General features: G+C 39.4%; 1 protein-coding gene across 3 annotated transcripts in view; it reads right to left on the bottom strand.

The window, feature by feature from the left end:
* The window catches only part of EPB41L4A (erythrocyte membrane protein band 4.1 like 4A), a 133,987-nt gene that overhangs the window by 17,574 nt on the left and 103,004 nt on the right, over window positions 1–13,409 (bottom strand). For 2 of the 3 annotated variants that reach the window (XM_040090862.1, XM_040090863.1), the window contains exons 14-17: window positions 13,081–13,162; window positions 8,724–8,807; window positions 6,458–6,571; window positions 4,067–4,114 (exon numbers count right to left, since the gene is read on the bottom strand). In XM_040090862.1, coding sequence (XP_039946796.1) covers window positions 4,067–4,114; window positions 6,458–6,571; window positions 8,724–8,807; window positions 13,081–13,162 — 328 coding nt within the window. The remainder of the gene's footprint in view (window positions 1–4,066; window positions 4,115–6,457; window positions 6,572–8,723; window positions 8,808–13,080; window positions 13,163–13,409) is intronic. The other variant, XM_040090864.1, reaches the window with a different exon arrangement.

The raw sequence follows: 13,409 nt of genomic DNA, 5'->3' as shown, positions 1-13,409 counted from the left end.
CCTAAATTAGAAAATCATTAGTTCAAATATCTCCCACTCCAACAAAAATGTGTTAGAAGAATAGGACAGTGAAAGTCTAGGAAAATAAGCTCAACCCAGCTTGTCTGAAGGGAATGTTAGACAGCATGGAAGAAACACCAGTAGCACCAGGATTCTGACGCTCTTTCATGGAAAAAAGAAGGCTGCACTACCTATAGGCAAACTCCTCTCTACCAGCTGAGACCCTTAAACCTGTGATTGCATTTTGGAGCAGACAGACCAGCTGTCAGGGCTTTGGTCCTAGAAACCAGCACGCTGCCACTGTACCACTGACTAGGGTCTAATGACTCACATTCGGATCAAAATTTGATTTGGATTATTCATTCTTTAGTGTGAGGAAGGTCTTGGGATGGTTGGATTTGGTGATCTGAAAAAGGTCCTTCCCAACCTGAATGTTTCTGTGATTCCATGAATGCCCTCGAAGACCGAAGTGTTTCTCTGCTATACTGACAGCACAGCTGATTAATGAGGAAAGCAGACTGATATTAACAGGAGGTGGTCTACAAGGATATAGGCTGTATGCAGTTGGAATCAGTGATGGTTTCGCTACACTGGAAAACAGCATTTTTCTTCTGAGGTCTTTGGCCATGAAATAGGAGCTATAAGGGGAAAACTCCTGATGATGTTGGTAGAGATACATATTTTTGTATGCCTCCTGGACTATCTTTTTTTCTTTGATAGCTGACATTTGTAAGAGGACGGATTTGTTAAACTACACCTCAAACAAGCCAAGGAGAGAAAGCAGTTCCTTAGGTCTAAGTAACAGGTACAGGGAAGTATTTCATGACAAGGTAGAAGTTGCTGACTAGCACCTACTCACTGTATGTTTTAATGATTTAGGGAGAAGACCCCAAACAGGATGAGAGAAGATTGTTGCCAGGGATCATCAGCACAGATGCAGCATGGAGCTGTTCTATCTGGTCAGGCACACATCACTGCTTTCTAGAGGACTACCACTAAATAATCAAGACACTGTTACAGATGTCATTCTGACACATCTGAGAGCTCCATGAAATTCTCCAATATGAGTGAATTAGAGTTGCCTTCAGCAAATTGCTCAGCATTTAAATGCCTCAGTCCACACAGTCTGTTCTCCCTTCTCTCCTAAATTAGGAAATCATTAGCCCAAATAGCTCCCATTCAAACAAACGTGTCTTAGAATAGTATGACAGCTAAAGTCTAGGAAAATCAGTTCAACCCAGCTTGCCTGAAAGGAATAAATCTGGCAAAGTGAAATTTCACTAAGAGAAGAAGCATCTCCCTGCTGGAAAAGATACCAAGTTTTTTTGGTTTGTGGTTTTTGGGTTTTTTGGTTTTGGTTTTTTGGGTGTGGTGTTTTGTTTTTTTTTTTTTTTTTTTTTTTTTTTTTTGGTTTTTTTTTTTTGTTTTTTTTTTTTTTGGTTTTTTGGTTTGGTTTGGTTTTGTTTTTTTAAATAGCTTTAGCCAGGTTTGTTACCTATTACCTCTGGGGATGGGAATTGAAGTTTTTTTCAGGGCATTGTTCCACTAGTCAGGGCATGATGAATTTAACATCTCAACAGACTGGGAGTGGAGTAACACAGAAGATACACAAAAGATAATGACCGTCAATGACCATTAACAACCATCAACTCTAAACATCAACCCTGGCATGGTTAGAGACACCTGGTGTGGGAAAGAAGATGTAAGAATGAGGACCAAATTAGCATCAGAAGTGAACAAACTCCTATGCTATAGAAAACCAAATACTAAGAACTACTTAACGTGGAACGAATGAACATTGAACCAATGAATCTCTATGGGTTTCAACTGCATAAAGTTAGTGAAAAATCTGGTAAAATGTACGTGTCATGGAATTATTTCCTTGCACACCCAGGTTACATGTGGATGAAATAATTTCTGTTGCACATCCTGGTCAGAACAACATCCTGGCCAGAATAAAGTAATGCCTTCATTCTCTAATACTGAAAATGTTGTTGGAGGGGGTTTGGATTTTTTGCGCAGTTTCAGTGACATCCTCATCCCCGAACTTCATGTTCATAATTTAAAACCAGGTTATCCATGTTGCCAGCTAAAAATACACTTTTCTGGGTGAAGCTCAAAGTGGGGATAAAAAATATGTGTATTACTATAGAAAACTGTAACCCCAAAGGAAGAAGGAAGATTAAAAGATGGTGTCAAAAAGAGTCACACAAGCACAATGAAAGAGTTAAGAGCAATAAACGTTCTAGAACTGCAGCAGACCTTACACAGCCAAAAGTATACCTTTCTCCACCCCAGTCTTATCAGATGTTTAATAAATATACCACTAACATCAACATTAATGAGTCATTTTACAAACACTGTTCTTTCACACTTCCAGGTCATTCTTCTACATCTTTCAGTATGACAAGAAGTTTCTTACTGTGATTTAAGTAATTTATCTCATAAGGTACCAAAACAGCCAAAAATCACAGCATGGTAGGCAAAGTACAAGATAAAACGTGCAGTCTGATCAAACTCAAGTCTTTCTCTAACTTTTCAGGAATGGAAATCCAATCCACCTTTTGGATCTTGCACACTGAATTACCTTGTGTTCTCTGTCATGAAAGCACTTGTGGGGACACAGAAGGGCTCCTGAGCTGTCAGCTGAGTGGCAGCTGTTCATGCTTGTTGTCAGAATATTATCTTTCACTGAATATTAAATATTATATTTTACTGAACTGGATAAAATACCAAATATGGGTGAAAAAAAAGATAGTTTCCTAAATCAGGTGCAAGAACACATGAGATCATCCTGATCTCTGACAATTTCAAGGTAACTTTTGTCCTTTATTTCCCTGTTTTCCTCATCATGCAATATATTTGATATTTTGCAGGTGGAATACCTATATAATCAGGCATAATGAACAGGAAAGTTTTACAAGAGACACAACAAATACTGCCTAGGAGAGGGCTTTGAGGGCTGAGGAAAGCTCACATTCTGGCACAGTGTTTTTCTGATTAAAACGAGCCAAATTGTGAGGAAGTGGAGAAGGTTTTTTGCAACGTACAACAACAAGCATATGGGAAGAGATCCCTTCTGAGCACTGAGGCTTTCCACCTGAGATACTTAACTAAATCCTCTCAGTTTTATTTGCTGGACATCTATCACAGGACTACTACGGGCAGCTTGTAATGCTAACATCCTTCCAAAAATTATTCTGTTATCTTATAGTAAGTATAAAGTATGTGAGCACTTTCTCTGGCTTTTTGTGATTGTTCTGAGATGTTTGCATCTCTGCCAGAGCTCCTTTCCTGTGCTGCGGCAGTGATTCAGATACTGGGAATACCTCCTCTCCTTCCCAAGCTCCAGGAGCCTCTGATACTGAAATGCACTCCACTGTCCTTATTCCAGCAGTGCAAACAAGAGCACAAGAGTGAGGAGAAGCCCTAAACAGTCAGACAAGCAGATGTGGCAAAAATCTGTAGAAAGCTGAAGTTGTTGAAGGGCACACCCAAATTCACACCTGCATTTTATTTGAAATGTGACAACTCATCAAGACTGAAATGGGAGATAGGGACAGGGAGCAGAAGCTTAAGGAAAAATCAACAAAAAATGTGCAAGACAGCAAGAGCACCATCAGGAGATACATATGCCTTTGCCCTTACCTCTGGCAGGATAATTCATCTCAGATGATAGCACACTTGCATGCAAAACAGATTAATTAAAAGTGGGTAGGGAGGCTGGAGAAATAAAAAAAAATCTGCAGATTCCAAATCCAAAAGATAAAACTTCTGGAACTGACTTTCAAGTTGCAAATAAGCCGTTAGGAAATTTCACAAGCTGATTCTAACATGGGGTAGTAACAATGTGCTGCAAGACTCTGCCGTGATTAGGCTGCACCACAGAGCATTTTCACAAAAGGTAAGAAATAAAAAATTAAAAGGTCGTAACACAACAAACCTTTTATGCATTTAGGAAGATGAGGGAGAAGGAACAAAACAAGGAGATGCAGTGAACTAAAATACAATACGGATAAAAATGATACGAGTATCATTTCATAGCTGCTATAGATCGTATATTTACCTTCTCCTTTGCTTTAAATCTGAATCTTCACCACTGTTTTGATTTTTCCTGCGACATTAAGGAAGTTTTAATGAAATTTCATAGAATTACTTAATACAAATATACAGAACTACCCATTAAAAACCCCACTGTGTTTTAGTTTTTTGATAGATTTTTTTTTTCAGTATGATGATAGGTAGAGAAAACAGGGCGTGTATTTGTTTTAAACCTTTCAGTTTAAACCTTTACAGTAAGTTTGAAGGAATGACTCCATTCAAGCTCTCATTGCAAACCCCTGACTTGCAAAATTAAGTGTCCTGGCCTTTGGTTTTTCCTACTGTTTCCAACATAGAGCCTCATGGCTTCCTCTTAACTCCAGTAAAGAGTGCATAAACAGCAAGCTATTGCTATTAACAGTTGGAAAAGGAAAGTGCATGAATAAAACCAAGACTCAGGAAGGCACAATTAAGTTAAAATCTACCTACTATTGTCAGTCTTCACAGCCTCACATATGAGATAAGACTTTTAAAAACATTTTGTTCATGTGGTAATCCAAGAGAAAACTTGCTATTGGCATGACTGTCTGTCCACTGACTAGATCAGCCCAGTGCAAATCCCAGATGATAAAAAAAAAATTCCTGCTGCACGGTGCACAAACACTTTTCTTTTCTTGATATGGGAAAGTTTTGCATTGCACACCCCTACTCCTTTGTTTTTACAAAGCCAAATGAGTCCTGAGAACTAAGCTAGCAATGTATCAGAAAATCTGTACTGGTTTTGTCTGCAGTAGAGTTAGTTTTCTTCACAGTGGCAGGCATGGGGCTGTGTTTTGGGGTTGTGCTGAACATAGGGCTGATAATATAGACACGCTTTTGTTATTGCTGAGCAGGGATTGCACAGAGCCAAGGTCACACTTGGAAGGAGACCGGGGGTACATGGGATGCTGGGAGGGGACACAGTCAGGAGAGGTGACCCAAACTGACCAAAGGGACAATCCAGACATTGTGACATCAGGCTCAGTGTATAAAGTGGGGGGAAGAGGAAGGAGGGGATGTTTGGATTGATGGTGTTTGTCCTCCCAAGTATCCATTAGTGTGATGGGGCACTGCTGAGCTGGAAATGGCTGAACACCTGCCCATCCAGAGGAAGCAGGGAATTCATTCCTTGGTTTGCTTTGCCTGTGTGCACAGCTTTTGCTATCCCTATTAAACTGTTTGTCAATGGACAAAGTTTCTACCTCCTACTCTTCCAATCTCACCCTGACCCTGCTGGTGGGCGAGTGAGTGAGGGGCTGCCTGGGACTTAGCTGAGGTTAAAACATGAAAAACCCATTCATGAAACGTATTAACACCTACAAGGACTCTATCCAACAGACCAAACAAACATAATGCAATTGCCCAAGAGTTATACTGATTTATTTGAGGTCAGTAAGCATGCACTATGGGTGAGTTTCTTCCCTCCTGTCCCAGACAGCTAATGGCAGATAAATGGTTTCTGAAACAGTTCAGAAACCTGACAAGGATAAAAGCTCCACATCAAATTAGATTTCCTCATCAATGTATCTGCATTGTCAGAGACCCCTTTGCAAGCTCTGGCTTTGAAGGCCAAATAGGTACTCCTTTCAGAGCCGTCAGAAAGAGATGTTACTCTCATGGGCTGGCTCCCAAGGCAGTTCTGGAAGACTGCAATGAATATGGCACAGTATCTGTTTATACTTCATAAGAGATCACAGCACCAGGCAGGGTGCCCCAGCGATGAAAGCAGCTTCTCAGCGGGACAAATCATCCCAGGTGACACACAGTCTCACAATACTCTTATTCCTATTCAGAACTATCCCTGTAATTTGCTTTTTGGGTATGCTCAAGGACACATAGCACAGAATCTTTACCCATTCTATTTTACTCCTCTAGGTCATTCAATTTAGCTTGTACCAATTGAAAGTGTCACACAGTTGTATTTTTGCTGGCATCCTCTCTAATGCAAAGTGGTTCACATACCAGATTGTTGAAGACAACTTTAGGGCTCATTTGTGTAATCCTTGGGACAGTTAAAGAAATGTGTTATAACACTGCTTTGGAAGCTCACTGTTAAGCAAGCAAATCCATCACTGCTTTCATTCACCAGGCAAAAAGAGCTCCAGTAACTAAAGGAATCTTGCATGTGCCAATAATGAAACTTTTCACATTTTTAACGTCATTTTTCCACAACAGCACACAAGCAAACAACCTGAACAAAGCTTCCTTTTCAAGAATAGCTGTGGTATTCTTGCTCAGGGGTTTTGACTAACAGCTGGCCCCTAGAATACCCCCATTCCCAGGACCCAGCTGTGCCTCCACGAGCTGAACACTGAGCACACAGGATCTCAAGTTTCTACACAGAGAAGCTGAGAGTAATTAATTCTGAGGCTCTTACCTCCTCCGAACTGGCTGCCCAGACTCATTCTCACTGCCACCAGATGGGTTCCTTCGGCAAGAGTAAGGAAACTTTGGTGATTTACTGCGGTCACTGGCAGAATTATACAGTCCACTAAGGTTAAAAAAGGAAGAGCAAAGAGTCAGCTTTAGAATTTCCAGGGCAATTAGGCCAGCTAACTGAGATTCAGCTTACAAAAAATGTAAAGACTCATGCACACATACATACACGCACAGGTGAATATTAGGCTATGCATGTTTTTCTGGGTGTTAGTGGGTGTTCTATGTAAATGCAGATAGTACTGCTTTCTGGAAATAAATTTTTCACACTAAACCTTGAAATGTAGGAGAGAGACCTCTTAGCACTGCCAACAACTCCATGCTTACAAAATATAGATTTTAGTTTATTAATATTCTTTTACCATAATAAAATTCTGTGCTTTAGTATGGCATATCCAACTGAAAGCTAGGCATTCTTCATGTTTTCCATAGATGTAGCTATGAAAACTTCCCATGTTCTGTCACGACATACATCCTCATTACAGAGCTGATGCTTGGGAACATGAAACGATTCTATCTCCATTTCTCTTCTGTTTATCCATGCAAACCTCTGCCAATGGTGTGGAGGTGTTCCAAGCTCCAGCTCTCTTTTCACTTTCCTAAAAGCCTCTGACCTTCAAATTGAATACATTCTTCATCTGCTTCTGCAGACAGATGATTACATCACTGCTCTGCACAGGTGAAAAGTTCCCACAGCTCATCTCAATGAGAATTATTATTAAGAGCTGTGAAAGCCTCTGTACAACATCCAGCCTACTTATGTGTCTAAACCTGCATAGTGCTTTAGAATTAACAGATTTGCAAAAATTAAATTCTACCATTGTTTGGCTTCTGCAAGATCAAACCTCCTGCAGTCCTGAGAGCAACTGAAACACTGGAGACACAAGATGACACCACTTTTCTAAAAATAACCAAAGAAAGGTCTGTCCTAGCAAGAGAATACTTGCTTCATTCTTACTCTCAAAACTACTGCTGTTTACAGGAGTACAAGGTGTAAATCATCAGGGTGCCCAAAATGACACATCAGGTATTGATCTGAATAGAAAAACGGGACCATTCTGGATTAAACTTTATATGCTGTCTGGTTTAGTAGCCTGTTTCCAACAGCAGCTGTAAACAACCAAATGCAGGAAGCAAAACCCCGAAGACAGCTCCCCAGTGCTCCCTGAGTCCCATACCATGCCCAGTCCAAGGGACTTACTGAGCCAGCTGCTTCAGCTCTGTCTTCAGAAGCCCTTCAGGATTTTTGTTCCATGATTCGTCCAGCTTCCCCCAGGAATTTACCTCCTTGCACAGGAAGACCACAGGTCTCCCACTCATGATGAGTCCCTACTCATTGCCTTTATCAACACTTTTAAACCACCTTCAGTAGCTTCACCTGGAGATCCTTAGTTCTTTTTGCTAGAAAAATAGATCGCTTTCTCTTTTCTCAGTACGACTTGTGATTTTCTAGATGCCATCCCCTGAAATTGCCTCTTTTACAGTCTGAAGGAAGATTCCTTGCTCCTAGTACAGATTTACTGCAGAGCCTTTCACATGTTTGATAACATTTGCTGCCCCTCTCAAAGCCTACTCCTTTTCTTGAGATAAGGATATCAGAACACCTTCCAAAATTCATTAAGTACGTATGTGATCCACCAATTTATATAATGACATAGAGCTGTTCTCTTGCTTTACTAATAATTGCTAATTGTTTTTCTGACTGCAACATACCTGACGTTTTCTTTGTTATCCACCATAATTCCACAGCACTTCATATTCATCAGAAATCTAAGACTACTTTTTTGTCCTCATGTACCTCTCTTCACTTTTTTTGACTTAACAGAATCTACTGATCAGTCACACTTTAGGAGTGTTTCTGCCACTCTTCACAGAAAAAATTATCACTATCCTAAACAATTTCATATAATCACCAAACTTTATTACCCCTTTTCCAAGTTCTTTGACAGATATACTAAATATCAGAGGTCTATGTACAGATCTCTGTAGAAAGCCACTGCTGATATTCATTCACTGGCCACCTCCTCCTACATACTTTCCTAGTTTTTAACTGTTTATTTATCAATGAAAGAATCTATCTGCTTCCATGCCATACATATATTTTATGAATCAAATAACACATTAATATATTATATTAACCTTCAACCTTCTGCTGTGGTATGATATTTACCATTGCACGATACCTACGACATCAAGTCTTGCCTTACCTCTGTGGGCCATTTTCCTCCCATGAAGCGCTTGTTTTTCTTCTTTGTGTTTGTGGACTGTTTTCATCTTTCATCTTTTTAAAGCTAAATAAGAGTATAGATATATACATATGTATATACTTATTTTTTAAAGAAAACCCATTGTACACAGATCACATTTGCTTTTATGCTGATGCTTAAAATTTAATTTTAAAGGCATACACTCATTAGAGAGACCCATCCTGGCATATAGTTACTTATTTGTTATGTGAAAGAGGGCAAAGAGCTGCTATGTTGAAAAATCCCTCCTAAAAAGAGCAGTCATAAGGGGAGGGGGAAGAGAAAGGGGAAGGGGAAGGAGAAGGGGAAGAAAAAAATCATCTCTGCTAGCTTGTAATTGTGACAGCACTGAGTCAGAAAAACAGGCAATCCTGTCTCCAAATAAACAAAAACAGACTTAAGCAAGAAGTCTAACAGCAGGGCAGACATATAATATGATCTCATAGTCTTCCATAATATGCAGTTAAGAGATTATTGAATCAGAGGCTTTACCTCATTTTTATTTGAAAAAGCTCTTAATGAAACTTTCTTCCTTTCAAACAATTTTTACTTTTGTTATAAATAGTGCCTGGTAGGAGTATGTTCCAGTATCTGGCTATGACTTAAACAACCAATTAATGTTATTTCAAAACTTCCACTTGGTTCAAAACTTCCATCCCTTGTTCCTGACTGTTCCTGTGATTATAGAAAGAAATAAAGAAGAACAAACAGCTATGAACTATGGCTTCCAAATAAAAAACTCCATCCCTTAATTTTTTTTACACATTTGTAACTGCCTAATCTCTTTTTCAAGTGAAAGAACCACAGACTACTTAATGTAACCCAGTACAGGAGTCACCACATACCTCAGATTATCCTTATCATATTTCTCTACTATTTTTCCAGCTGTACATTACCTACTTTAAAATGGGAGCATTAAAGGCAGGGGTAATGCAAACTATTCAAAGCGTGACAGATCACAAGTTTACAGGTTCACAGTGGAGCATATCCTTCTCATACCCCGCCCAGTAGAGCCTTGGGTTTTATTTTTGCCAGAAAGACATTTTTTGTGAAAGACCTGCTTCACTGACTGCTGCAAGGTAAAGTACCAGGACAGTCACCTGGCCGGAGAGATATATCAGCCTTTGTAACCAGTCTCCCACCATACCTATGGGAATGGAGGGAAAAAGCAGTATGCTACAATTCTTCCTTTATTCCTATCATTCTCACAGTGTCAGGTTTTACAGCTTCTGACCCATTAAAGCTTCCAGTTAATTGCTACTTTAAATGCTGGGGAATGGCTTTTAGCTGAAGCACACCCCTGTCCGTGCCAATGGCTGGGCAGAGCTTTTCCTGCAGAACCATCTCTAGAGCTCTTTTCCTGCATGGACAAGCAGTTCACCTGAGACAGAATGCTGCAGCCACATTGATTTCCGCTAAGGTCATCAAGAAGTATTACTGACAGTAACCCCACACAATCATTAATACTTCATATATTTATAAAGTGCAACTCAAGCAGAAAAAATAAAAGCTTTACAGTTGCTTACAGAGAGGAGGATAAACCTGTGAGTTCTTTCCCCAGAGCAGGAGGTGAGCTTTATAAAGGAATCATGGCTCCTTAACTCACTAATCCACTTTTAACCTCAGTGTTTGGTTACTACAGGTTACTGAGTTAATCATTTAACTCTCACAGAGTGAACAAAATGCAAAGCTACAGTAAGTCAGCAGAAAAAGAAATTAAATTACATCTTATCAGGTAAATTATTTTCTTAACACTGCACCCATTAATTATTGACTCATACGTGCATGCAATCTATTTCCAGGCTTAAAAATATGTGCTTACTACAGACTGAGCAAGTAACTCAGATAAATACATTTCTGTCCCATATTGCAAAAAGGAATTGACTTGCACAACACGAACTACTGAACAATACCTAGGTTGAACTTAAACAACTGTGAATACTGTTTTCAAATCCTAAAAAGAGAAAGAGAAAGTACATGGGAGGTGAATTTACTGCATTAAATTCCCAAGTCATTATTCATTTGGAGCAGATACACACTTTACAGACAGAAAGCTTGAGCATGGCACCTCTTCAAATACCAACAGTATCTCTAGGAATTCAGCTGCAAAAGGTACTGAGTTCATTCAAAGTATCTGAAAGAGTTAGGATCTGAATTTCATGTGAGAATTCATTGGGTTTTTTTTATGATTTGAGTTTATACCACTTTACACAGAAGTGATTAACTATAGATCTCAATAATGAACAAAATGTTAAATATGAAAACTCAGCTTGTGAACACTACTGAAAGATGTTCTGCAAGCATCACTGACAACTAATGCAAGAATTACACAGGATGGACCAAACTTCCAAACTGTAAGTGCTGCCTCACATGAAAGCCTGGCAGACCTAAAAGGCATTTTTCATGTGCAGAACAGGGACACAGAGAAAAACAAATCAAATCCTAAATAGAAAAACAATTTCCAACACTCTTTTGTTTTTGTTTTTGTGGGGTTTTGTTTGTGGTGTGTGGTTTTTTTTTTTTTTTTTTTTTTTTTTTTTTTTTTTTTTTTTTTTTTTTTTCCCCCTGGAAGTGACTAACACTGTCTAAAACATGACGCAGTAAGAATCTGCCTGTGAACTGCTTTTAAACTGTCAAGGTAAGAAACTAAACTCAGAAACCCTGAAGCTGTCATATTGAGAGCCACTTATTCTGGTTCTTCCTATAAAACCTGCCTATCCCTTTCTTTTTAACAGCTCATTATTAAAAATTCTGTAGTGAAGGACTCCCATGCCACCCAAAATGACAATCTCTGCACTATGGAATAATGTTACATTTTGGGTTTTTTTCTTTCTTTCTTTCTCCTAACAAATCATAGAACAACATAATGGTGAGGTTGTTAGGGTCCTCTGGATGTCATCTGGTCCAGCTGCCTGCTCCAGCAAGGTGACCCAGATTCAGTTGCCCAGAACTATTCCCAGACAGCTGTGGAATTATCTCCAAGGATGGAGACTCCACCACATTTCTGGAAAACCTTTGCCAGTGCTCAGTCGTCTGCACAGGGAAAAATTTTTTCCTGACGTTCAGAGGGAACTTCCTGTGTTTCAGTGTGTGCCTGCCTGGTCCTGTCATTGGGCACCACTGGAAGGAGCCTGGATCCATCCTCTTTGTGCCTTCCCTTAATGTATTTTTTTACCTCTGTATTGTATTCTACTTAATGGTTTAGCTTCAGCATGACCAAGTAACAAAATCATAAACTTTCTTTTAACTCATGATTAGCATTATTTTCTAAGAGCTAGAATAGTGGATTCAATTTCCCTCAAAATTAGAAAGCAAATTAACTCAGCTTTTCTTCTGGAGTCAGCTGCTCTAAATGTTAGGTAATAGAGAACACTATTCACCAAGTATTTGCTGTAAATATTTTAGATCCTTTTTCAGAGGTCAGTCTGGACACCTAGTTTGTGAACCTCACAGCTTCAATGCATAGGTGAGCCAAGTTAAGGGTTACTCAGTCAAGAAAGAAACTGAACTGTCCGAATTGCCAAGCATGCAGAAACATTTATTCAGGTAACTAAAGAGAAGTGCTGTGTTTTTGACTAATTCTTTTGTCAGATCACTCTTTTTCTGATTCAGGCACATAAATTCCACCTAAAATTAGGAGTGGGGATATACAACCCTTTCTGAATCTGAGCCTTACCTCTTCCTTTCAAATATGCTTAATAACCAGAGATGTGCACTTCAGCATTGATAAATTAGACACAGCGTAACACACAAGTCCAGAGGAGCCCTGTAATTCACTACTCTTACAGATCAGGAACAAACATTCCTGATTTTTATAACAATTTGAACAGTGTAATGGGCAATCATTGCAAGATTAACAAACCTGTTGGGAGACAGCCCATGCTGCTACCCGCCCACACACCCCTGTTCAAAGACAGAAGGCCCATGTCCTGAGGGCTCTGACAGCCAGTCCACATCTCCCAGGGTAGAGCTTAATAGGACTTCACAGGACTACCATGATCAGTACCCTTTGGGTCATTACCTGTTTTTTTTTCCTATTTAAACCTGAGACTGTCTGCCTTCCCATTAACTTATGCTGATTTATGGGTTTTCAAACCATGGGTCACCTGAAATCCCTGTTCTTCATTGATTGGAAGATCAGCGTTTTATAGAAAGAATTACTTGGCAACACTCTCTGACCTTTGTCAGAGAGCAGATGATCAGATGGTCATGAACTCAAGGGCAGGATAAACTGACACTAATGATTACTAAATGTGTTCTCTATCTAATGTGTTGTACAACCTCCTCAAAGTTGTAAAGAAACTGCAGGTTTACATACCTTTTCACTGGAGAAGGTGCAATAATTTTGCTAGTTCCTTCATTTTCCCCATTTGTTGTAATCTGGCTCATGTTCTTAGAACCTGGAAAAAAAAACCAGCCCAAAACAGATGAGTCCTGTAGCATAAATGTTTGCACACCTATTCAGTAAAATCACCTACAGGGCAGCATGAGAGATAAAATGATACACAAGATATGCGGTGCATGCTTTTCTTGTTAAGGGTGTGTAAGGATGACACCTTTGTGTCTTCTCCTCATTTCTAGTTGTACCAGGGCACAATAAGGTCTAACATGAAACACATTCATTACTCTTCCACATAAGTCAGAGAG

This window comes from Hirundo rustica, chromosome Z (genome assembly GCF_015227805.2).
Source record: "Hirundo rustica isolate bHirRus1 chromosome Z, bHirRus1.pri.v3, whole genome shotgun sequence".
In the NCBI taxonomy this organism is placed as follows: domain Eukaryota; kingdom Metazoa; phylum Chordata; class Aves; order Passeriformes; family Hirundinidae; genus Hirundo; species Hirundo rustica.
The sequence above is the reverse complement of the archived record's forward strand: the minus strand, read 5'-3'. Positions and strand labels throughout refer to the sequence as shown.